This window comes from Mixophyes fleayi, chromosome 3 (genome assembly GCF_038048845.1).
Source record: "Mixophyes fleayi isolate aMixFle1 chromosome 3, aMixFle1.hap1, whole genome shotgun sequence".
Classification (NCBI taxonomy): Eukaryota; Metazoa; Chordata; class Amphibia; order Anura; family Limnodynastidae; genus Mixophyes; species Mixophyes fleayi.
In genome coordinates this window covers 193,571,217-193,594,887 of record NC_134404.1, presented here as the reverse complement: position 1 = coordinate 193,594,887, position 23,671 = coordinate 193,571,217, and the positions used below count along the sequence as shown (strand labels likewise).

Genomic DNA, 23,671 nt, shown 5'->3' with positions numbered 1-23,671 from the left:
CCTGGATATCTGCATCTGTGCAATTTGGCTTTAATGCGTGTAGACAAGTTTCTCACAGATTCAGCCTCTTGGCGATATGGCCAAAAAAACGGATTGCAGGGCTCAACACATTTTTTTAGAATCTAGGAGCCAGACGAAATTAGGAGCCAAGGACATTTTAAAACATTTTATATGGTATCTGCAAATAAATAGCAGACAGTACAAATAGCCCCCATTCTCTTTACAGAGTTCCCCCCTCTTACAGAAATTATACCCCCTGAAATCCACATTACAAGCCAGTCTATGCCTTTCTATCTGCACCTCTATGCTCTTCTTCATCTCAAACCTATATCCCCCTCAAGTCTCAATGCTCCCTTACTCATCAAACTCATTCATACCCCTCTTCAGCATCATCATTGCCCACTTAATTCCCAGTCTTATATACATTGACCCTTATGTCATCCACCGCTTACAATCCTATCAATATGTCCCTTTCATCACTATCTCCATCATTAAACTGCCATTATCATGATTATAATAAAAAAAAATTAACCACTCAGCAACCGTCGTCATTAACCCCAGTCCTCCATTTCTAGCCCCTGCAACATTCATCACTAAACCCTGCATTATGCATCATTACTAACCCTCTCTCAGTGAACTTCCATCCTTTCAATAACCCCACTCATCACTCACTGTTACACTGCTCCTCTACGTAGGGGAAGTGATAATACATTGACTATATCCATCACTACATACAATCTCAATTGCTTGCAAAATATATACAAAGCATAGTGATGACATCTGCAGGACTGATGTAGTACATAAACTTAGTGTATACTAAACTAAACACATTATATTACTTCCCTCTATCCCTGCACTAACACCTCCACACACAGTGCTAAGCCCCACTCATTGCACCATGCTCCTCACAGCCACTTATATCTTTACCCATATCAAAAAACCTGCATGCTATGCCATGTCCTTCCCTCTCTACACATTTTTCATTCATACCTGTCGGGGTATTGAGGGCTTGGTGCCTCTAATAACCCGATTTCCCAATAACAGCAAATATGGCTGTCGACTGGAGAGTAGTAACATAAAACTCAGACACGTGGTTAAGATTCAGAGTCAGCTCTGGCTGCTTTTCAGCCCTGCTCATATATATATATATATATATATATATATATATATATATATATATATACACATTTATACATACACACACACACACACCGAATTAGGCTGTTGTCCAATAAACGTAAAGCATAGCTTAGCAGATGCTGAACTCCATATGTGGTAATAAAGGCGAGTTTTCCTTATTCAGTTTAGCAGATGATTGATCTAGGTCAGTGGATTCCAAACTTTTTCAGTTCAAGGCACCCTTAGGGCCTCCGTAATTTTTTCAAGGCACCCCTAAGTCAAAATAATTACCAAGTAGTCCCCCACCTTGCTTACCCCTGGCCCTGGCCGAGGCACCCTTGTGAGATAGCCGATGCACTCCAGGGAGCCTAGGCACACAGTTTGAGAACAACTGGTCTAAGCATCGTCTCCATGCAGTCTTCAGATGGTACGGCAATGAAGGTGGGTTTCCTTATCTTGCTTAGTCTATGACTGGTCTAGGCGTTGGCTTCAGATTCCAACAAGCAGATATATATCTGCTCTTTATTATTTAAAGTTATAACAACATTTTATAATTCACTTATCAATAAAGAAAATATCATTTTCACCCTTACATACCCATTACAAAAATAACAGCATTTAGCCTTATTACTAACAAATTCTCCTGCTCTGGTACATATACTCTCCAACATTGCCATCTCTGGAAACCCCTGGGCTCCATTGCAAACTAAGTGTCAGGACTGGAGTTCTGATACTTGTATTTAAGTCTTTAATGCTGCAATATGTACTTTCACCAAAAGGATTGCTGAATCAGTTACCTGTTGTCCAGCAATGCAGCAGTTAAATTTACACTGCTGCAGATTTCCCAGCAGGTAATTACATTCACCTGGGGCTGAACTCTATGAACAGAGTCTTCCCGGAACCAAGCCCTGCAGCTCTCTTCAGCAGCCTTTGCCATTATTTGCCTATGTTCCAGAGTCTATTTCAATCTTGTTCTCCAGATACAGTTAGCTTTGTGTAATCTTTCCAGAGACTCGCTTACCAGCATTTCAAACACTGCATCAGAAGTTCAGCTACTGTGTACTCCAGTGCAACTTCCTGTGAGCGCAGCCAGCCCTATGAGGATCTCTCTGATCACACAGATACCGATAATGGTAATTAAGGAAATCACACCATGGGTGACATTTAAGGCAGGAGAAAGGAACCCTGTAATGTGGTGTAACGGAGGCGATGGCAAGGCCGACCAACAGCGATATATGGTAATGATTGTTATTGTTCCCTCAGACCAAACCGGCTTTATGTCAAGGAGGTTCACAGACATGTAGGTCTATAGGCTCTTACCTGGCAGATGAAGGGGCCTTAGAAACTTAAAAACTTGCAATGATTTGGATTGATGGTCATGAGTTCAATACCCGACCATGGCCTTATCTGTGTGGAGTTTTTATGTTCTCCCTGTATTTGCGTGGGTTTCCTCCGGGTGCTCCGGTTTCCTCCCACACTCCACAAACATACTAGTAGGTTAATTGGCTGCTATCAAAATTGACCCTCATCTCTCTCTCTCTGTCTGTCTGTCTGTGTGTGTATGTTAGGGAATTTAGACTGTAAGCTCCAATGGGGCAGTGACTGATGTGAATGAGTTCTCTGTACAGTGCTGCGGAATCAGTGGCGCTATATAAATAAATGGTGATGATGATGATTTTAATATATTTAGACATTAAAGGTAACACTGCTAAATTTCTTACTTTTCTCTGCATAAGTTTACACTCTTATCACAGAGGTTATCCATATACCACTGCCTTTATCCCCATCTAGTGGACAAAAGAAAATAAACTGTACATATCACCATAGTAAAAATAATGAATTCACTGCAGTAGGATTTAAGAGATAGAAAGGCGGTAATCAGGTTAAACTACCCATATGTTATCTGTGACAATCACTTATTATCCCTTTTCTTTTCTCTGTAAATATTCTCTTGTGGTCATTTTTCCTATTTGTGCTTTCTTGGTTATTTTTGAATGTTTCCCACCGATAATGGGTGGATAATTATACTCGTAAAGAGTGCACAATGTATAAACCAGTCTTGTGCCATTAATTTTTATGTTTCAGGATTGGTGGTTGATTTAGAAAGAAATTGCTTTCATGTTAACTCATCAAGTATAACCCATCAAGTATAACTAGAGCAATCAAAAATGTGGAATTGGGGGTGTGGCTACAACGCCATTCTAACTGGATGCACAAGCCCAGAGCTCCAATGCAGATAAATCCTTATTCCAGCCGTCGCAACGGCCACTTAACAACTTCTATCGACTGTAGACATCCCCCTAATCCACCTGGGGCAGTTCTGGTCCCTGACACCACCAGCAACGAGCAGTACTGTTGGCACATTGCACACGGCTGCGACCTCTCACCTCCTTCCGGGCGGCACCTGCCCCACACCATCCTACACCTCCTGGGTTCCTGCAAGCCGGGAAACTAACACATTAGAGCCGAGCCACCCTCCTTCTGCTCTCCCTGTGGCTTCACAGAAAGTACCTGGAAGCAACTGCAGCTGCACATAGCTGCGGATAGACCATGTGATGCGGCCATCGAGTCCCAAATCGGAGAGCAGTCATCTTCACACAGTGAGGAAACCCCGGGTTGGATGTGTACTCGGCCAGGTGTTATTTTGGCCTCACGTTAGCTTTGATATGGACTAACCTGTGATGCTTCTCACAGCCCTTGGTCTTGGGTCTTAGCCTGGAATGTAGTTAGTCTACCTCTTCTTCTAACCTAAACTATACACCCCGTTTCTTTTCACTTTGGTCCCCATTCTGAGCACACTTAAAGGGGGCAAGAAGACTGGTGGTTCAGACCCCCTCAGAGCCTTAATAAATTTGCTTACATGGAAGAAAAGACCCAGAGCGCCGCCTCTCCACACCGCCACAACCACTCTGTGACCACACCGCTGACTCGCAAAGACTTACAATCCCTATTCCGCCAGGTTAAGGAGACAAGGGAATCTGTGCAGGTGGTCCAAGCGGAAGTGCATAACGCCATCTGATACCTAGCGGCTAAATTGCATGGTCTTCGAGATAGGCCTCACCACCTTTAAACTAAAATAGATGACGTTGTATCCTCAATAGGTCATGGCAGCTGACCTCCAGCGCCTACAGGATATGCTTCACCTACAGGAACAGCAATAAGAGAAAGAAAACAGAGCTCAGCATAATAGCTTGCGCATCAGGGGTATCCCTGACAAGTTGGAACAATCTCTCCTCAATCAGTACCTGAAAAGACTCTTTGCCAGTCCAGCTCCTGCTACCCAGAGGATCATCTACTCTTGGACTGAGCTCACAGAGCCCTTCGTTCACTAACTCGGGAATCCTCCCAACCTCGGGATGTTATTCCACGCTGCCACTATGACACCACCAAGGAAACGGTCCTGCAGGAATTTTGTAAGCCTGACTCAATTTCCTTTGACGGCGCCTTCCTCCAGATGTACCAGGACATTGCTCCACTCACTCTCCTCAAGAGACAGGAATTAAAACTGATACCTATACTCAGGGACAATAGCATAAGATACCGCTAGGGCTTTCCTTTTTGTATTCTTCTCTGGCACAACAAGCTCCACTACGCTTGGACACTGGCAGAAGCTGCCATCTCCTTGAGACTTTGGGACTTGCTGCCCCAACCTCTCTTACTCACCCCCCGATGCAAGGCCCAGGCCCCGCATCTCTTTGGGATCCATTTCCCCTCCTCGGAAGCTCCCGACTACCGAGTGGTCAACTGTGGAAAAAGTTGCTAAGCCGCCTGACCCTGCTTCTCCTCCTTGACTTGTGCATATAGTGGACTCTAACAGGAGTTGCTGGGTTTCATTCTCCTTCACGCTGCATGACGGACCGCTGGTTTATGGTACTCCTCATGTAGACTTGGAGGAGCCTTGTGCCTTGGCCTCTTGATATCTATTTACCATGCTTTCTGTTCAATCTCTCTGTGTTTTTGTTCAGTTTCTTTTTTCTTGTTCCAGTTAGCTCTTCTACTACTACTCCATTTATCTGTTTTAACCTGGCTCCAAGGTCACGGTTAACTGTTCCCTGGCCCCTCATGACATTCTCCCTTCTTTTTGATCTCTACTCAGCTTCTCTGACCCTAGACCTAGGGTGTTGCGGATGACCTCCTCCTGCGACTAGGACTACTGGGCTTGTCATTGCGTCCCTAGCCACATCCCCGTAATGGGCGTTTCACCCTTGCCCAGTCATACCCTTCTACCGGCACTACCTCCTACTTTTCCTGGCAGGCCTCATGGACCAGATATGGCCCCATACACTGGTTCTATCCATTTCCCTGTCCTTCTCCTTTCTCTTCCATTCTGTTTTTCCTCAAACACTCTCTGACGCATTATGTTCACACTGGCACAGTACTGACATTGTATTGTTATTTTGTTTAATTAATCCCCTCGCTGGAGGATCCGAGGCGGCCCACTCTTCACCTTCTGATGGCTCCTAGGATCTTCTCTTTGAACGTTAAAGGTTTGAGCACCGCGCAAAAAAGTAAACAACACTATTCCTCATACTCAAACACCACAAGGCTGACAGTTTTCCTTCAGGAGATAAATTCTGGGTGTGAGTGTTGGGTAAAATGTAAGTCTAGATTACACCCTTCTACTTTCCATGCTTGCGATCCTAGACAGAAAAAACGGAGAGTTGCCACCCTTCTTGCTTCCCATATTACCTTTGAGATGCTAACTTTCCACTCTAATGGTCGCTTCTTAATTTTTAGTGGGTAAACTCAACAACACCCAGTGCACCTTAGTTAATATGTATGCCCCAATCTAAAACCAATGTCCTTTTTTCCCTGCCCTAGACTCCTTGCTTTCTCGGGTTCGCCAGGGAGAGGTGATTATAGCCAGGGATTTCAATGCTGTGGTAGATGGGGCTGCTTGATAGGTTGTCCTCTCTGGCTCCCCCTGCTTCGGGCGGCTCATATACATCAGATGGTCTGGTCTGACCACTCCCCCATATCAGCTGACCTCTCAGATATAGTTTCCCGCTGCTTAATGACTCAATTCTACACGGCCCGCAACTTACACTAAAACTGCGCTCCTTCCTAGACAAATATTTAATTCTGAATGATCTTTGGAATCCCATAAGGCGGTGATCTTATAAGCATACCCTCTTGCCTTAAAAAACTATCCATCCATCTCTAAAGGCACGTCTTTAGCTAATCAACTTCACACCCTGGAGAGGCAATATAAACTCTCTCCGGATGATGCTACCCTGACCAAACTGCTTAGGGAGAGATCTGACGTGAAACTGTCGGAATACACTGCCATGGCTCTGAAATGGGTTGGGTACTATATTATGATTGTGAAAAAGACGACACTACTTACCCCTACAGCGTGATCATGAACCTCGCATTCCCGACATCCTCAGCAGGCCGACTGTTTGAAAAGCTGACCAGCAAGAAATTACACACACCGAGTGTCCGGCAACCACAAATGACGTCACTGGTGAATGCGACAGTATTATTAGTGCTGTTAAAGGAGATTGCCCATTTAACAGCACTAATAATACTGTCGCAATCACCAGTGATGTTTTTCGTGGCCCCCGCACACTCGGTGTGTGTAATTTCTTGCTGGTTAGCTTTTTAAACAGTCGGCCTGCTGAGGATGTCGGGAATGCGAGGTTCGTGATCACGCTGTAGGGGTAAGTAGTGTCGGTGTGGTGGTAGTCGGGAAAGTGACTACCACCGCCTAAAACGGTTAAGGCAGATGTTTAACGGGAAGGGGGACAAGGCAGATAGAATCTTGGCTGTCCAATTGAGGGCCAAAAGCTCTCAAAATAATGTTATGGCTTTGAATGCTGCCTCTGGGTCACTTATTTATAATTCAAAGTCGGATGCCATGCTCCCCTCAAAGCTAATCTACAAACTAATTTTGCCCTGCACTGCCAGTCATGCAGTATCAAGTACCTCAGAGTTTATAGTGCCTCTACATATGATGGGCTAAACAGGGAAAACTGATTAGCATCAAAATTTTGACCCTTTACGCCCCCGCTTTTCTTTGAATATTTCCAGGTCCGACACTTCGCTACGTCCCTGCCCTCCCCTGAATCCCTACGAGCCCTCAACTTCTTCGAATGCCTGTGTCTACACTCACCACTTATCAAAGGAACGATATCTGTAGTTTTTATAGAGACCAACTTCGAGGTCGTCATCGGGCCCCCCCCCCCCGATGAGTCAAGCTGGGAGGAGGTTAGAGAGGGGATTGCCAGGAGCTCGATCGCCATATTAATCAAAGAAACGGCCTACAAAGTGTACTACAGGTTGTACTAAACCCCTAACAAGCTATCCAGAATGTTCCCTACGTCTACTCCGCGGGGTATGATGCTCTACGTTTGGTGGACTTCTCAAGCTCACAAATTCTGTCTCGGAACACCAGGTGACTAAAAATCCTTGGTTGTTTCTCCTCTCTCGACCCCTACCTGATGAGAGCGCCTTCTCTAATAGGCTCAACTCTCTCACCTACTAGCAGCTGCTAAATCTCTGATAGCCAATCATTAGAAGAACCCCAACCCCCCTCCCATGCAGGCTCTGCAGAACTATGTTTGACATATTGCAAGTATGGAGGGTATCACATACTATATCCATGACAAATCACATACATTTGATAAGATATGGGCCCCATGGTATCTTCTAAATAGTTTGTGCTACATATGTAACTCAGCTCCACCCCCCCTCCCCCCCTGTTGTAGGCCCTTAGACCGTGGGCTGCCTCCTGGTCCTCCGGGACTGGTGCGTTGCACCTTGGGTAAGCGCCATGTATATGCTGATGTCTGATCCCAATGGCAGAGGACAATTCTCCATAGACATACTGCCTAACTCTTTCTGGTAATGGCTTCTACAATGTCTGTGTATGTTCCCCTGATCCACCCCTGTTCCACCCCCCTTCTATCTCCTTCTACTATCTTTAACATCTCTCTCACTCTCCGCTCCCCTCCCCCCCGTTTTATAAAACATAAAAAACGCGAGGAGACATTTGGTGTATTCACAATTTCTTACTTGTTCTGTTGATTGTATTTCTTATGATGTTACCTCTTTAAATAAAGAGTTTTAAAAAAAATGTAGAATTGGCTAATATTTAATAACAGTTAAGGTTAATGCCAGACTTTCCAATTTTTTCTCTATGTCCCTTTTCCTTCTTTGGAGTGCATTGAAAAGATCACAGAGGCACAAAAAAGTTTTGGTGGGATAGGTTGTCAAATTTCCTAATTTTTATACCTTCCAAATGTCTTTCTAATCCATCCCTGGAATGCACGAGATTCATCCCTCCTCTATTTACATAAATATAGTGATTTTATTTTAGACTGACACTAGACAAGAAATAAAACAGTGCACCCTACTTTGAAAGAGAAGTCTCCCCTCTTTTAAAAAGGAATATTTCCTTTATTTTTAAGTAATGTGGGGGAGCAGGATGGGGTGGTGACCTTGCTCCTCCCCTTATTGTTAAACACATTTATTTTCTATATAAAAAAATAAATGTGAATGCTAGTGAAGTTTGAGTAAACTAAGGTGTATTTAGTTGGGTACATACTACAGGTTTTTCACACAATTATCATGCCAATCGCTAGGTCCCATATTGCATTAGTGTGTACGCTCCCACAATAATGTTTTATCATTCCAAAGCACATCGTATCGTTTCATTTGATTTTATAACTGGATTACAAAGCTCTATAATCGATGGAACGATGTTGGGCAAATTCTGAAGTGTGTATGCACTCACAACCAGCAGTGTAGGAAGATCTCTATAGAGTTTATAGAGTCACAATCTTTTCAGCCGAAGGTTATGACAGATTAAGAGCACAGATTTGAAGGTACATCTTGTATAACTAGTTTAGTGTGTACACATGAATCGGCATGCTGATCGGGACTTTAAGTCATTGGCAAAATCGTTAACGTTATTGCATCGAGAGAAATATTCTGTAGTGTGTACTCAGCCTTAGATTTAAAACAGTTTAGAAATGGTGCCCTAAATTAGAAGGCTACCTTTGGCTTTCATATGGTAAAGTAGTACCTGATCGTGCATATGTTCCATTGATTTCTTTGAAGTGCTTCCACACTCTCTTTTCTCCATAAATCTCTGCAATCATTTCAGCAGTCATTGTTTTGGTGCCATGGCATGCCCTGTTTGAAAGAAAAAAAAAATGCAAATTACATGAATAGATCAAAATAATATACAACATACATGTACTGTATATTCAGGCACTATAATTCAGGCCTTATTAGCCACAGTGGAGCTAAAGAAGCCATTATAGTTGCCTCCACTTACTGCTAAATAAAACAATGTTTACACATGAGTCGCCCTACATGACATTGTTGTTGTAAGAGCAAAGTCTGACCATGACAGCTTTCTTACCGTTAAATTATTTACATTAAAACACATTGTCATATATCTCTATTCTCTTCTTAAAATTGATAATTAATACCAACAAATCTGGTTGTAAAGCCTCTGCCAACATCTGCTGTCTATTATGAAGTTTTTTATTTTTAATGTCAATGTTTTGCTACATTTAGCTCTTATTTTAAAAACATTGTATCCAACTTTTGAAAAAATAAAATGTGTTTTTATGGACATACATTTTGTTAGAATATGCCATCAACTGTCATATCAAGTCTCCATTGCTTTGAATAAAATGGTATCCATAAAGCGGAATTGCAAGGTTCTGTGGGACCATCAACTGCTAGAAACGCTATAATTTTTCCATTTAATGGACTCAATAGTAACCATTAATTTAATCCTTTGGCAGACACTGGCAATGTGGAAAAAGCCAAATCTGCACTTACTTGCTGACCACTACCATTTGGAAAGACTATCCTCCCAGAAGCCCTAGAAGCATGGAAATGCAAGAGCACCTCACATTGGTCAACTATACAAAGCTCAATGCCTCAATAAGGAAGGTCACAGAAGGTGCCTAATATAGACTGTATCCCCTCCTCCTAGCTAATACTGCAACTCTATTAGCTGAATGACCAATGATATCATGGACAAACGACAATAGTCCCCTTTGATGATGAAAACTGGAAAGAGGTGTTACGAGACACCCACTAAAGCATCACCTAAACTAGAGGAAGGGGTCATCCAATTATACTTTTTGCATCATACTTGCCTCACACCTCTCAGATTCATTTAATTTTGCTCAAAAGCCACCCATGAATGCCCACTGAATGCTCCTGGGCACTGTTACACCTGGCATAGACATATCCATTCATACCTGGTAGGGTAATAGCAAAATGTACTTGATTGTCCATTTGATTTTATGGGGTCCCCAGTCTCCCATAATCTACACAAGCTGTGGTTGAGCTTATAAGACCATACCCTAAAGGAGGCTTTGCCCATGCCCCGTACCCTAGCCCATTAGATCAGGATTGTTAATACCACTCTGTCTTATAAAAAGTTGTTTATCACGCAGACACACTGCCCTGATAAATTCTGTAAGACTTGACAGATGTGGCTGGACTTCCTCATGAGGTTTTACCCCGTGCACTGCAAGCTGCTCCCATCTGCAATGAACTATACACTACACAATGTGACTTCTGACATGCCTATTAAAATACCCTGTACTGATGCATTTTTGGAATAAAAAAAACAACATATTGGAGAGTTTTATCGCAATGAGCAACAGGTTTAATATTGCCATTGCCATCTATGGCATTTTAAAATATTAAAGCTCTTCATACACATCTATGAAAATAAAATGCCCCTTCGTTATACACAAAATTTATTATAACACATTGCACAAACGTAGATTAAAATGCATCAACTGCAACAGATGTCACACTCTTTATAACACCATCTTTATTAAGATAAATCAGAATTGGATGTGTTTAAGCAGGTTGTCACTCACCGGACTGTGAGTGCCATTTCTCCTGTGTTCAGGAACCGTGGCCGTCCGCCATCCTGAGGGTCTGCGCATGTGCAGCCCTTATGAAACCTTCAGTACCTGTTGCTTTTAATTAATTGCATGATCAGGCAACCCTCCCTATTTAAACCACCTGTGATCATTACCTAGTTGCCTGATCTTGGAGTCTCATTCCCCATGAGCCTCTGAAGGTGTTCCTGTGTTTCCTCGTGTATTCAGCTCCAGCTGATTCCTGTCTACTACGATTGTGGTTTCCTGACCACTTCAACTCTCCTGTGTTCATCGTGTATGCACTTAGCTGATTCCTATCTGCTACTGCTGTCGGATCTCAGACCGTCTCAACTCTCCTGTGTTCATCGTGTATGCACTTAGCGGATTCCTATCTACTACTGCTGTCGGATCTCAGACCGTCTCAACTCTCCTGTGTTCATCGTGTCTGCACTCAGCTGATTCCTATCTGCTACTGCTGCCGGATTCCAGACCGCCTCAACTCTCCTGTGTTCAGCGTGTCTGCTCTCCGCTGCCTCCATTACTACTGCCGGGTTCCAGACCGTCTCAACTCTCCTGTGTTCATCGTGTCAGCTCTCCACTGATTCCTATCTGCTACTGCTGCCGGATTCCAGACCGTCTCTACTCTCCTGTGTTCAGCGTGTCTCCCCTCCGCTGCCTTCGCTACTACTGCTGGATTCCAGACAGCCTCTACTCTCCTGTGTTCAGCGTGTCTCCCCTCCGCTGCCTCCGCTACTACTGCCGGATACCAGACAGCCTCAACTCTCCCGTGTTCATCATGTTTCCAGTTTTACTTACTACTGCTTCCTGAGTATTGCTCCGTTGATTACCGGTTATCTTCCGTGCGCTGCACCAACCTGATTACCGCTTCCATCCTCCAGTGGTCTCTCCTCCTGCCGGCGTTCAGCCGTTCAGGTATCCCTGCACTTCTCCTTGACAGCCTGCTCTCCTGAACCGCGGTATGCATACTTTCCATTGACTTTGCTATTGTGTTGCATATCCGTCTGGACTGTGTTGTGTTCATCTCCGGAGTCTTCCATCTACTGAAGCTATTGTTACTATTGACTTTGTTTCCTATTACCTGGATCTCTATAGTGACTTTGTATACTTCAAGCAGCGCTTGTCAGTTATTATTGTATTGTGGTTATCATCATGGGATCAAGTTCCGTGTGCCGCCCGTGTATCTACTGTATTCCATTCATCTCCTCGTGCCCCTTCTCACATAAGCAGTGGTACAACTTGCTGTACGCAGACCACTGACTTCCACGTTACCTACTTGCACCTGGAACCCATTCCTTCACCATAGACAGTGATACAACTTGCTATACGCAGACCACTGACTTTCACTACCTCCTCTCTACTCCTGGACATTCCTCCTCACTATAGCAGTGGTACAACTTGCTGTACGCAGACCACTGACTCTCCTCACGTTTACTTGTCCATCTGGTTCCTCGTGTTCATACATCTAAGTCATTACCAGTTGCTGCTAGTCATAGACTTTCATTGAGCATTCTCTCACCATCTGCTGATTCTCCTGTTCCGTTGTCACCCTGCTACCAGAGGACCATAGTACCAGCTATATTACTCTGGTAAGAACATCATCTGGTGATATCGTGGGCAAAGACTCCTAGTGCCCGTGACACAGGTGGTACAAGGAAAGAGCACTATATTAAAAATAATTGCACATTACAGTTTCCATACACCTTAGGCAGCACAGTGGCCTAGTGGTTAGCACTTCTGCCTCACAGCACTGGGTCATGAGTTCAATTCCCGACCATGGCCTTATCTGTGAGGAGTTTGTATGTTCTCCCTGTGTTTGCATGGGTTTCCTCCGAGTGCTCTGGTTTCCTCCCACACTCCAAAAACATACTGGTAGGTTAATTGGCTGCTATCAAAATTGACCTTAGTCTCTCTCTCTCTCTCTGTCTGTCCGTATGTGTGTGTCTATGTTAGGGAATTTAGACTGTAAGTTCCAATGAGGCAGGGACTGATGTGAGTGAGTTCTCTGTACAGCACTGCGGAATTAGTGGCGCTATATAAATAACTGATGATGATAATAATACACCGATCAGCTACAACATTACAACCAACTGTCTAATAATGTGTAGGTCCTCCTTGTGTCACCAAAACAACTCTGACCTGTCCAGGCATAGACTCCACAAGACCTCTAAAGGTGCCCTGCAAGTTGCGAGGTGGGGCCTCCATGACTTGAACTTGTTTTTTCAGCACATCCCACAGATGCTCAATTGGATTGAGATCTAAGGAATTTGGAGGCCAAGTCAACACCTTGAACTCAGTCATGTTCCTCAAACCATTCCTGAACAATTTTTGCAGTGTGGCAGAGTGCATTATGTTGCCAAAAGAGACCACTGCCATCAGTGAATACCGTTGCCATGGAAAGGTGTACATTGTTTGCAACAATGTTTAGGTAGGTGGTACATATCAAAGTAACATCCACATGAATGTCAGGACCCAAGGTTTCTCAGCAGATCATTCCCCAGAGCGTCACACTGCCTCCACCAGCTTGACTTCTTCTCATAGGGCATCCTGCTGCCTTCTCTTCCCCAGGTAAATGACACACAAGCACCCGGCCATCCACATGATGTAAAAGATATTATGATTCATCAGACCAGACTACCTTCTTCCATTGCTCCATGGTCCAGTTCTGGCACTCACATGCTCATTGTATGCACTTTCAGTGGTGGACAGTGGTCATCATGAATACGTTGACCTGACGCAGACACTATGTTCTGACACCTTTCTATCATAGCCAGCATTAACTTTTTCAGCAATTTCTGTGTGACTGGACCAGACAGGCTAACCTTCGCTCCCCACGTGCATCAATGAGCCTTGGGCGCCCATGAACCTGTCGGTTCACTGGTTGTCCTTGCTTGGACCACTTTTGGTAGGTACTAACCACTGTATACTGGGAACACCCCACAAGACTTTCCTTTTTGGTGATGCTCTGACCAAATTGAGCAGCTGAATGTGAGGAATGACTCCTGCAGACAATGTGAGGATAGCAAAAAAATAGAGGAGTACAAATAGTGCATTCAGCATATTGCTTCGTCCAAATTTTCCATAGAAACCTCACATATGGACATGTAACTGTTATAGAGATAAACAGCACTTCTTAAAGCTGCCGGAGCTCAGTTTTAACCTCACCCCGGACATTCAAACAACCTACACAATGGATTGGCTTATGTAAAAGTATTCTTAAAGCTTAATATATTTCCCAAATATTACTAATAATATTCAAATACTCAAAATACAAATAGTTGAAGAGGAGAAAATAAACACATTCCTATAGAGGATACCTGAGAATAGTTCCATCTGCAGCAAGTTTAAGAAAGTTTCCTTCTTCCAAATCCAGCACCAAACCTTTGGAGCTAAAACAATCAGCAGAAAAATGTGTTACTAAAATCTGAGCATGGCATTCCTTCAATCATTTAGCCCACTCACTGGAACACTCAACATAATATGCTGTTTGAGTCAGCAGAAAAGTGTCAATTTTGATATCAGTATTTTTTATTCTAGCTTCCAGTTGTAAATCATATATCATCTCATTCTGCCAAGAATGTAAACCATGAAAGTAAACCTCTGGTTATGATGAGATTTTATTATGTGCATATATTCATTAAACTGTTGCTGATAATCACAAGCAGGAACATAACAAATATATGAATGTTGTTAGCAGCAAATACTTTGCCAGGCATTATAATTGCCTTATATAATCCCTGGATAATGGCAGCATTTACACAATATTAATGCCAAAATTAAAGGATTTTCAAGCCAATGAACTGAAACAAGGACAATGTTATGGGAAAAATAGAACTTATTTAGACCTTTTTTTTTTCTTTAAACAGCAAGTTAAGTACCTTTTAAGCATTTATAACTTTTCTTAGCTATCCATCTACAAATCATTATTTCCTTTTCAGAATCTCTGGTTGGCAAACAAAGATGGTTGCCAGACACAGTCAGTTTGCTACACAGACACAAGCTCACAACTCTCAGCATGGCTTGTCTGCATCGGCTGGTCTGCTGTGTGCCGGCCCGGCTCGTCGGTTGGCCCTTCTCCTGCTGAGTCCCTGGCTTATCTGTATCGGCTGATCTGCTGTGTGCCGGCCCGGCTTGTCGGTTGGCCCTTCTCCTGCTGAGTCCCTGGCTTGTCTGCACCGGCTGGTCTATTGTGTGCCGGCTCGGCTTGTCGGTTGGCCCTTCTCCTGCTGGGTCCCTGGCTTGTCTGCATCGGCTGATCTGCTGTGTACCGACCCGGCTTGTCGATTGGCCCTTCTCCTGCTGAGTCCCTGGCTTGTCTGTATCGGCTGATCTGCTGTGTGCCGACCCGGCTTGTCGGTTGGCCCTTCTCCTGCTGGGTCCCTGGCTTGTCTGCACCGGCTGATCTGCTGTGTGCCGACCCGGCTTGTCGGTTGGCCCTTCTCCTGCTGAGTCCCTGGCTTGTCTGCGTCGGCTGGTCTGCTGTGTGCCGGGCCGGCTTGTCGATTGACCCTTCTCCTGCTGAAGCTCTGGCTTATCTGCATCGACTGGTCTGCTGTGTGCCGACCCAGCTTGTCGGTTGACCCTTCTCCTGCTGGGTCCCTGGCTTGCCTGCATCGGCTGATCTGCTGTGTATCGACCCGACTTGTCGGTTGGCCCTTCTCCTGCTGGGTCCCTGGCTTAACTGCATCAACTGCATATAAAACATTATTTTATATGCCATTATTTTGTTTTTCCTGATTGTACATTTACAAGTTTCTACTTTTTACCTGTTATTATTCTACTATTTATATGCCTTTATCTTGTTTTTCCTGATTTTATATTTACCAGCAACTAGTTTTACCTGTTATTATTCTTGCCTATTTCCATTGTCCTTATTACCTCTCCTTCTATTATTCTTTGCCTTCCATGCCCTATTTGGTTATTGTCCTCCATCTTGCTATTGTCTCCCTGCTTATTCTTACCTGTTATTCGCTGTCCTTACTATCTTACTGTTCTGCTATCATTCTTACCTGTCTTCATTGTCCTTATTATCTCACTGTACTGTTGTTCCATGCCCTCCACGCCCTAATTCGTTATTATCTTCCACCTTTTCATTGTCTTCCTGCCTTTGTTCTTACCTGTTTTTCACTGTCCCCACTATCTCACTGTTCTGTTACTCTCTCTCCCTACTATGCCTCCCCGCTCTCACTCCATACCCATACTCTCCCCCCGCCCTACCTCTCCCGTTCCTCCCCGCCATCCCCCGCGCGCTGCTCATCTTGCTAACCTCATCCCCATTTCCCCCCTCTACTCTCCCCCTTTCTTCTGTGCCCTCTGGAATGCCAGATCCGTCCGCAACAAGCCGACTGCTATCCACGACCTCTTTCTATCCAACTCCTTTAACCTTCTTGCCGTTACTGAAACCTGGCTCTCCGATTCTGATACTACTTCCCCCGATGCCCTCTCCTATGGTGGCCTCTCCTTCACCCACTCCGCCAGGCCTGGTGCCCGCCCTGGCGGTGGAGTTGGCCTCCTCCTCTCCTCCACCTGTACTTTTCGTGTCATTCCCCCTGAACCCTCCCTCTCCTTCTCCTCTTTTGAAGCTCACTCCATCCGCCTCTTCTACCCCATCCATCTCCGCGTCACTGTCATCTACCGCCCCCCTGGCCCCACCTCCCTCTTCCTTGACAACTTTGCTAGCTGGCTTCCTCACTACCTCTCCTCCGATCTCCCCTCGATCATTCTCGGTGACTTTAATATCCCCATCGACAACCCCACCTACCCTGCTTCCAGCAAACTGCTCACCCTCTCTTCCTCCCTTGGTCTCACCCAATGGACCTCCTCCTCTACCCACTGCCTTGGTCACTCCCTTGATCTTGTCTTCTCCTACCTATGTAATCTCTCCGACTTCTCCATCTCTCCCTTTCCTCTATCCGACCACCATCTTCTCTCCTTCTCTCTCTCCTCTTCTCCTGCTCCCCTCCCCCTGCCCAAACCTACTCTGTCCATACGCAACCTCGATGCTCTTGACCCTGCCTCTCTGTCCTCCTCACTCGATACCCTCCTTTCTCCCCTTTCCTCCCAGGCCTGCCCCAACCAGGCGGTCTCCCTCTACAATCACACCCTCACCTCCGCTCTGGACGCGGTCGCCCCTGCCCACTCCCGCTGCTCCAAACCCCAACCCTGGCACTCCAAATTTACCCGCTTCCTCCAAAAATGCTCCCGTTCCGCCGAATGTCACTGGAGAAAATCCCGCTCCCTGGCTGACTTCCTCCACTTTAAATTCATCCTTTCATCCTACAGCTCTGCCCTCTCACTCGCTAAACAATCTTTCTTTAAATCCCTCATCTCTTCCCAGTCCTCTAACCCCCGCCGCCTCTTTGCCACCTTCAGCACTCTCTTGGCCCCCTCCCCTCCCCCTCCTCCCTGACTGCCTCTGATTTCGCCTCCTTCTTCTCCTCTAAAATCAAGGCCATCCGACTTGAAATCTCCTCCTCCACTCTCTCTTCCACCCCTCCCACTCTTCTGTCCTCCCCCCCAACCACCTTCCCCTCCACTCCTTCCGTCCCACCACTGGCGAGGAAGTCCACTCTCTCATTTTATCCCCCCCCCCCACTACCTGCCCCCTGGATCCCATCCCCTCCCACCTTCTTCGCTCCCTTTCCCCCACCACCTGCTCCCACCTCGCTCACCTCTTTAATCTCTCCCTCTCCACTGGCATCTTCCCCTCCTCCTTCAAACATGCTCTCGTATCCCCCATTCTTAAGAAACCTAATCTCGACCCCACTTCTCTCTCGAACTATCGCCCCATATCTCTTCTCCCTTTTGCCTCCAAAATTCTCGAGAGGCTCGTCTGCAGCCATCTCACCTCCTACCTTTCTGAATACTCCCTCCTTGATCCTCTCCAGTCTGGTTTCCGCCCCCTCCACTCCACTAAAACTGCCCTGGCTAAAGTCACCAATGACCTCCTCTCTGCAAAAGCCAGGGGCCACTTCTCCCTTCTCATCCTCCTTGACCTCTCTGCAGCCTTTGACACCGTTGACCACCCCCTCCTCCTTCACACCCTCCAGTCTTTCAGCCTCTCCGGCCCAGTCCTGTCCTGGTTCACCTCTTACCTTACTCACCGTTCCTTCTCTGTCACCACCTCTGGGTCTCTCTCCCCCCCATCCACCCTTCCAGTCGGGGTCCCTCAGGGCTCTGTTCTGGGACCCTTACTCTTCTCTCTATACACCTCCTCCCTGGGTGAACTCATCAGCTCCTTCGGCTTCAGCTACCATCTTTACGCTGACGACACTCAACTATACCTCTCCTCTCCTGATCTCTCTCCCTCCCTCCTCTCTAGGGTGTCCACCTGCCTCTCTGCCATCTCCTCCTGGATGTCCTCTCGATTCCTCAAACTTAACCTTGCCAAAACTGAGCTCATAGTTTTTCCTCCCTCTCATACCCCATCCCCTTCTGACCTCTCCATCACTGTCGACAACACCTCTATCTCCCCTGTCCCCCAACTTCGCTGCCTTGGTGTCATCCTCGACTCCTCTCTCTCCTTTGGCCCCCACATCCTCTCTCTTGCTAAATCCTGCCGCTTCCAGCTGCGCAACATCGCTCGCATCCGGCCCTTCCTCTCCCAAGATGCCACCAAATGCCTTATCCACTCTCTGATCATCTCCCGCCTGGACTACTGCAACCTCCTCCTCACTGGCCTCCCCCACTCTCATCTCGATCCCCTTCGATCCGTCCTTAACGCTGCAGCTAGGCTTATTTTCCTCTCTCGCCGCTCCTCTTTTGTCTCCCCCCTCTACCTAGCCCTTCACTGGCTCCCATTCCCCTTCAGAATCCTCTTTAAGCTCCTCACACTCACCTACAAGGCCCTCGCCAACTCCACTGCGCCCTACATCTCCACCCTCCTCTCTATTCATGCTCCATCCCGCCCTCTCCGTTCTGCCTCTGACCGTCGCCTCTCTTCCCCCCTTATAACCTCCTCCCACGCGCGTATCCAAAACTTCGCCCGCGCTGCCCCCCTCCACTGGAACAAGCTCCCTCCCTCCATCAGAACTTCCCCTAATCTGTCCAGCTTCAAACGGGCCCTAAAAACCCACCTTTTTCTTAAAGCCTTTCTGTCTCCCACTTAACTTCCTACCTTATCTTCTGCCTCTGTCCCCCTACTCTCCCTCTCTCCCCTGCGTCTCTCTGTCTGTCCACCTCTCCCCTTAGATTGTACGCTCCTCTGAGCAGGGCCATCTCTCCTCCTGTTTCCACCACTTCTAACTCTGCTCTCCAGCTACTTAGCCCTCCTCCTCGAGGGTCCTCCACCCCATGTCCACTCTCGCTCCCTCCTCCCCCCTGGGGGTCTCCCTGTCTTCCGCGCCCTCCTTCTTGGGCCCCGTCGTTTGCAGATCTTCCCTCCCCATTCCCCGCCCTCTCTAGCTGTGCATTGAGCGTACTGAGTTGCTGTGTTTACTGTACTGTGCTGTCTCCCATTGTATTGTGATTTTGTTTGTCTCTGTACGGCGCTGCGGATGCCTTGTGGCGCCTTATAAATAAATATTAATAATAATAATAATAATAATGGTTGGTAGATGGTGGGAGAAGGAGGTTGTCACAGTGCAGGCAGAGTTTAGAGGGACATTCAAACGCATCTCTGCTCCCTACATCATTTGTCATGTGTCTGTGGTTGCAATAGTAGTCCAGAATCATAAATCATTAATAGGAGCCTCAATAAAATGAAAACCAATAAACCAAGGACTTATAGCTTGCCACAATCATAAACAAAAAAAACCAACAATAACAACAACACGCTGATTTGTTTCATGGAATTGTGGCTTTAAACACTAGCAATAGAGTTTGAAATATTTACCAGGACAAGTCCTAACATTTGTCCCTCCAGCAGATGTAAACAGTGCAACAGATTATTTTGAACATTGCCCATAATGAAACAAATTCTGGCCGAATTACCATTCAAATATGACTCATCCTTTGGTATGCATTGCAGTATTATGATATTCACACAAAATTTAAATGCATAACGCAACTAGGAACCATAATTGTGCTTGAAGAAACTAACAGTCTGCCCTCCTTGTACATGTTGAAAAAATAATTTTAAACTTATTTACTAAATAAATACGCCTATAAAAATACATAAAATAAATTCATATAACTGCAACGGTTTGTCTCATCATCCACACAAACCATTAGAGTAACTGAAATTACCAGAAATCCCATTCCTCAGTTGTAACTGATAACAAGTCTTCTGTATATCCTTTTTCTGCCACCAGATACTGAGCAAAACTGTCATAAATCAGCTATAAAAGAAAAGAAAGTATTATTTAAAAATGTAGAAACAGAAAGCCCAGACATAGCTATTTACCAATATTACAGACATTGGGGATTGTAGTCTTAGTACAATTTTGTGGATGGAACTAATTTTCATAGCAATGCAATCTATCAATTCAGAAGGAAGCAGTTCCTCATGAATATGAGGCAGGAGTCATTAGGTACCTTTGTAATGTCATTGGTTTCTAGTGAATCGGTAGGCTGCATTACCATAAATATTAGTTCAAGCCACAATATACATGATTGATTCCACTGCTTGAATGCAATGTATACTTTAATATAATTTCATAACCAAACACTTCTCATTTTCATGTAAAGATGTGTCACATTAGAGCCTATAATTCAGGTTTGTTCTTGTTATTAAAGATATCCTTGACTCACACAGCTACCACTACTAGATACATGGAAAGTGACCTGTCTGGTTTCTTTTTGGTTCTGTAATCCTTCATTGTCTTATTTTAAGACTCTACTACAGACTGAGCATTTTTAGTTTGGACAACCAGTGTGATGAGGTACCTACTTTTTTGTCTGAGAACTGTATTACCACTACTTACTTTCGACTAAGGGAGTAGATGAGTGAAATTTTAAAAACTGAATTCACCAAAATCCACATTTGTCCCCAAAATGTAGCATGTTGGTTTTAAATGTGCTGTGTGGAATTACCCCTATCAATTTTGTTCACCTGCAATTCTTAGTCCTTCCAAAAAACATGATAAAGACCGATAGAAAATGACAGATTCATGCATTATGAATAACTTTAGTGAAATGATCAACATAAGGAGTCTACAGTTATGGCCAAAAGGTTTGAGAATGACACAAGTATTGGTTTTCACAAAGTTAGCTGCTTCAGTGTTTTTAGACCTTTCTGACAGATGTTCCTATGGCATACTGAAGTAAAATTACAAGCATTTCATAAGTGTCAAAGGCTTTTATTGACAATTACATAAAGTTTATGCAAAGAGTCAATATTTGCAGTGTTGACTCAATGGGATTAAGGTCTGGGGAGTTTCCTAGCTATGTTATCACTTTTGCCCTATGGCAAGGTGCTTCATCATTCTGGAAAAGGCATTGTTCGTCACCAAACTGTTCTTGGATGGTTGGGAGTTGTTCTTGGAGTATGTTTTGGTACCATTCTTTATTCATGGCTGTGTTCTTAGGCAAAATTGTTAGTGAGCCCACTCCCTTAGCTGAGAAGCAACTCCACACATGAATGGTCTCAGGATGCTTTAATGTTGGCATGACACAGGACTGATGGTAGCGCTCACATTTCTTTCAGAGAAACGTCATCATTCATCAGGGAAAATGACTTTACCCCAGTCTTCAGCAATCCAATCGCTGTACCTTTTGCAAAAGGTCAGTCTGTCCCTAATGTTTTACTGGAAAGAAGTGGCTTCTTTGCTGGCCTTCTTGACATCAGAAATTAAATTTTAAGCGGCGCTGCATTGTTAAGGGTAAACTTCCCTTTACAATGCAGCGTCGCTTGAAATTTAATCGCGAAAGAGGCTGAACACACGGGTGTTGAAGAACCCGCAGATTGATACATTTACCCCATGGAGTTTTTTCCTTGGTAAAACACAAAAAAAAGTCAGTTGAATAATGTGTGTTACCATTGAAGTAAAAAGACCCAGCAATACAAGCAGAAGTTTACGATAAACAACAGAACACATACACACTTGATTCAAATAAAATTTTAGACAAAAAGGGATCATGTTGTTTAACATTATCAATTTCTTGTATTTCAAATGGCTATTTATAGTACAAAACAGACTCACATTGCAGTTCTTAAACTGGGTACACACCTATCATTCTTCAGATGCAATGTCTCTAACAATTTCACGAATTGAAAGTCCTGATGAGCATGGCGAACCATGTGTACACACCTACACAATTTAACTTCAGATCTGTGATCTTCATCTCTAATACCTATCTGCTGACAAGATTGTGACTGTACACACTCTGCAGTATGAGCTGCAGATCGTGAGTGTGTACACATGTCCACATTTGCCAGACATCGTTCTATCATTGATTGTGATTTTTAATAAGTTTAGAGAACCAAACGGTGCAATGTGCTTTTGTGTGATAAAACATGACCGTGATTTGCACGATAACTGCATAAGTGTATACTGACACAGAATTTATTTCTATAGTTGTGGTGATGCCAAGTGACAGGCTATTAAGTACACAGATTTACACTCTGAGCAAACATGATATAATAGTTTGAGCAGCTTCCGCAGCCTTTACTAGCTGAATACTGAAACAGACATTCAGTGAAAACATTTCCTTACAGAAAATAAAATATTAGAAAATATTAAAAGTGCTGTGGATACACAACAGTGGGAAGACCCTACCTGTCCAACCAAAAGCCAGATCCCCCATCTTGCACGGAAGTCCTCCAGATCTACATAGTACAGGCTTCTTAAGAGTCTTTTCCTTCAACCTGTGCTCTCTTCCGAGGACTACTGAGAAAAGATGGAGAGTCACCATGACAAGTGGATGGTGTGAAGGAGCCCAGTGTTAGCAGGACTTCAGGAGCAAGTACCAGCTACCCGCTTCCCTGATATAGACCCAATTCAGAACCCAGCACGTTACATAATTTCAAGGGTCCATCTCCTCCTATTGCTATAATGCCCTCCCTAGGTAGCCCACTTCCTGGGACCACAAGAGGATCCCCCTATAAGATGACCTTAATATTTCGTCCCCGACACTGCAAACACCAGTCTACAGTGTTTCCTTTAGCACCCGAGGTAGCTGCTGTTACTGCCTATAGTGTGCTTTCATGTGGTTACTGGCCACTTCCTCAACTGAACCAGAGCTTCACAACAGCCTTCCCAGCTCTAGACAGATAGTGAAACCTAGGGACTACCCCCTAATGCATCACTTTACAGACTACAATTGTCTGTCACAGACTACCCCCTATCCTCACCAGAAGACTAGTGTGCCTCACAGGACTGAACATGGAGACTGCCCCTCCACCTGCAGTGGAGTTTCCAGTTAACAGAGCAGCCTAACACACCTTATATGTATATCTGAATACATTAGTTTGGACACAATACTGAAAACTCCATGTCACTGGCCCTAGGAGTCTTTACCCAGGGATCACCAGATGATGGACTTACCAGAGCAGTATAGATGGTAATATGGTACTCTGGTAGCGGGGTGATCACGGAACAGGAGACAGCAGATGGTAAGAGAATGCTCGTGGAAAGTCTATGACTAGCAGCACTGGTTATAGATAGATAACTGTACACGAGGAACTGGATGGACAAGGAAACGTGAGGGTAGTCAGCGGTCTGCGTATGGCAAGTTGTACCGCTGTCTAGGTGAGGGAATGGAATTCAAGTGACGGTATCCGGGAAGTC

General features: G+C 44.8%; 1 protein-coding gene across 3 annotated transcripts in view; it reads right to left on the bottom strand.

Moving 5' to 3' along the window:
- NT5DC1 (5'-nucleotidase domain containing 1) overlaps window positions 1–23,671 on the bottom strand; it is a 332,570-nt gene that overhangs the window by 289,543 nt on the left and 19,356 nt on the right. For all 3 annotated transcript variants that reach the window (XM_075202951.1, XM_075202953.1, XM_075202950.1), the window contains exons 2-4: window positions 20,190–20,281; window positions 14,321–14,392; window positions 9,149–9,258 (exon numbers count right to left, since the gene is read on the bottom strand). In XM_075202951.1, the coding sequence (XP_075059052.1) occupies window positions 9,149–9,258; window positions 14,321–14,392; window positions 20,190–20,281 (274 nt within the window). The remainder of the gene's footprint in view (window positions 1–9,148; window positions 9,259–14,320; window positions 14,393–20,189; window positions 20,282–23,671) is intronic.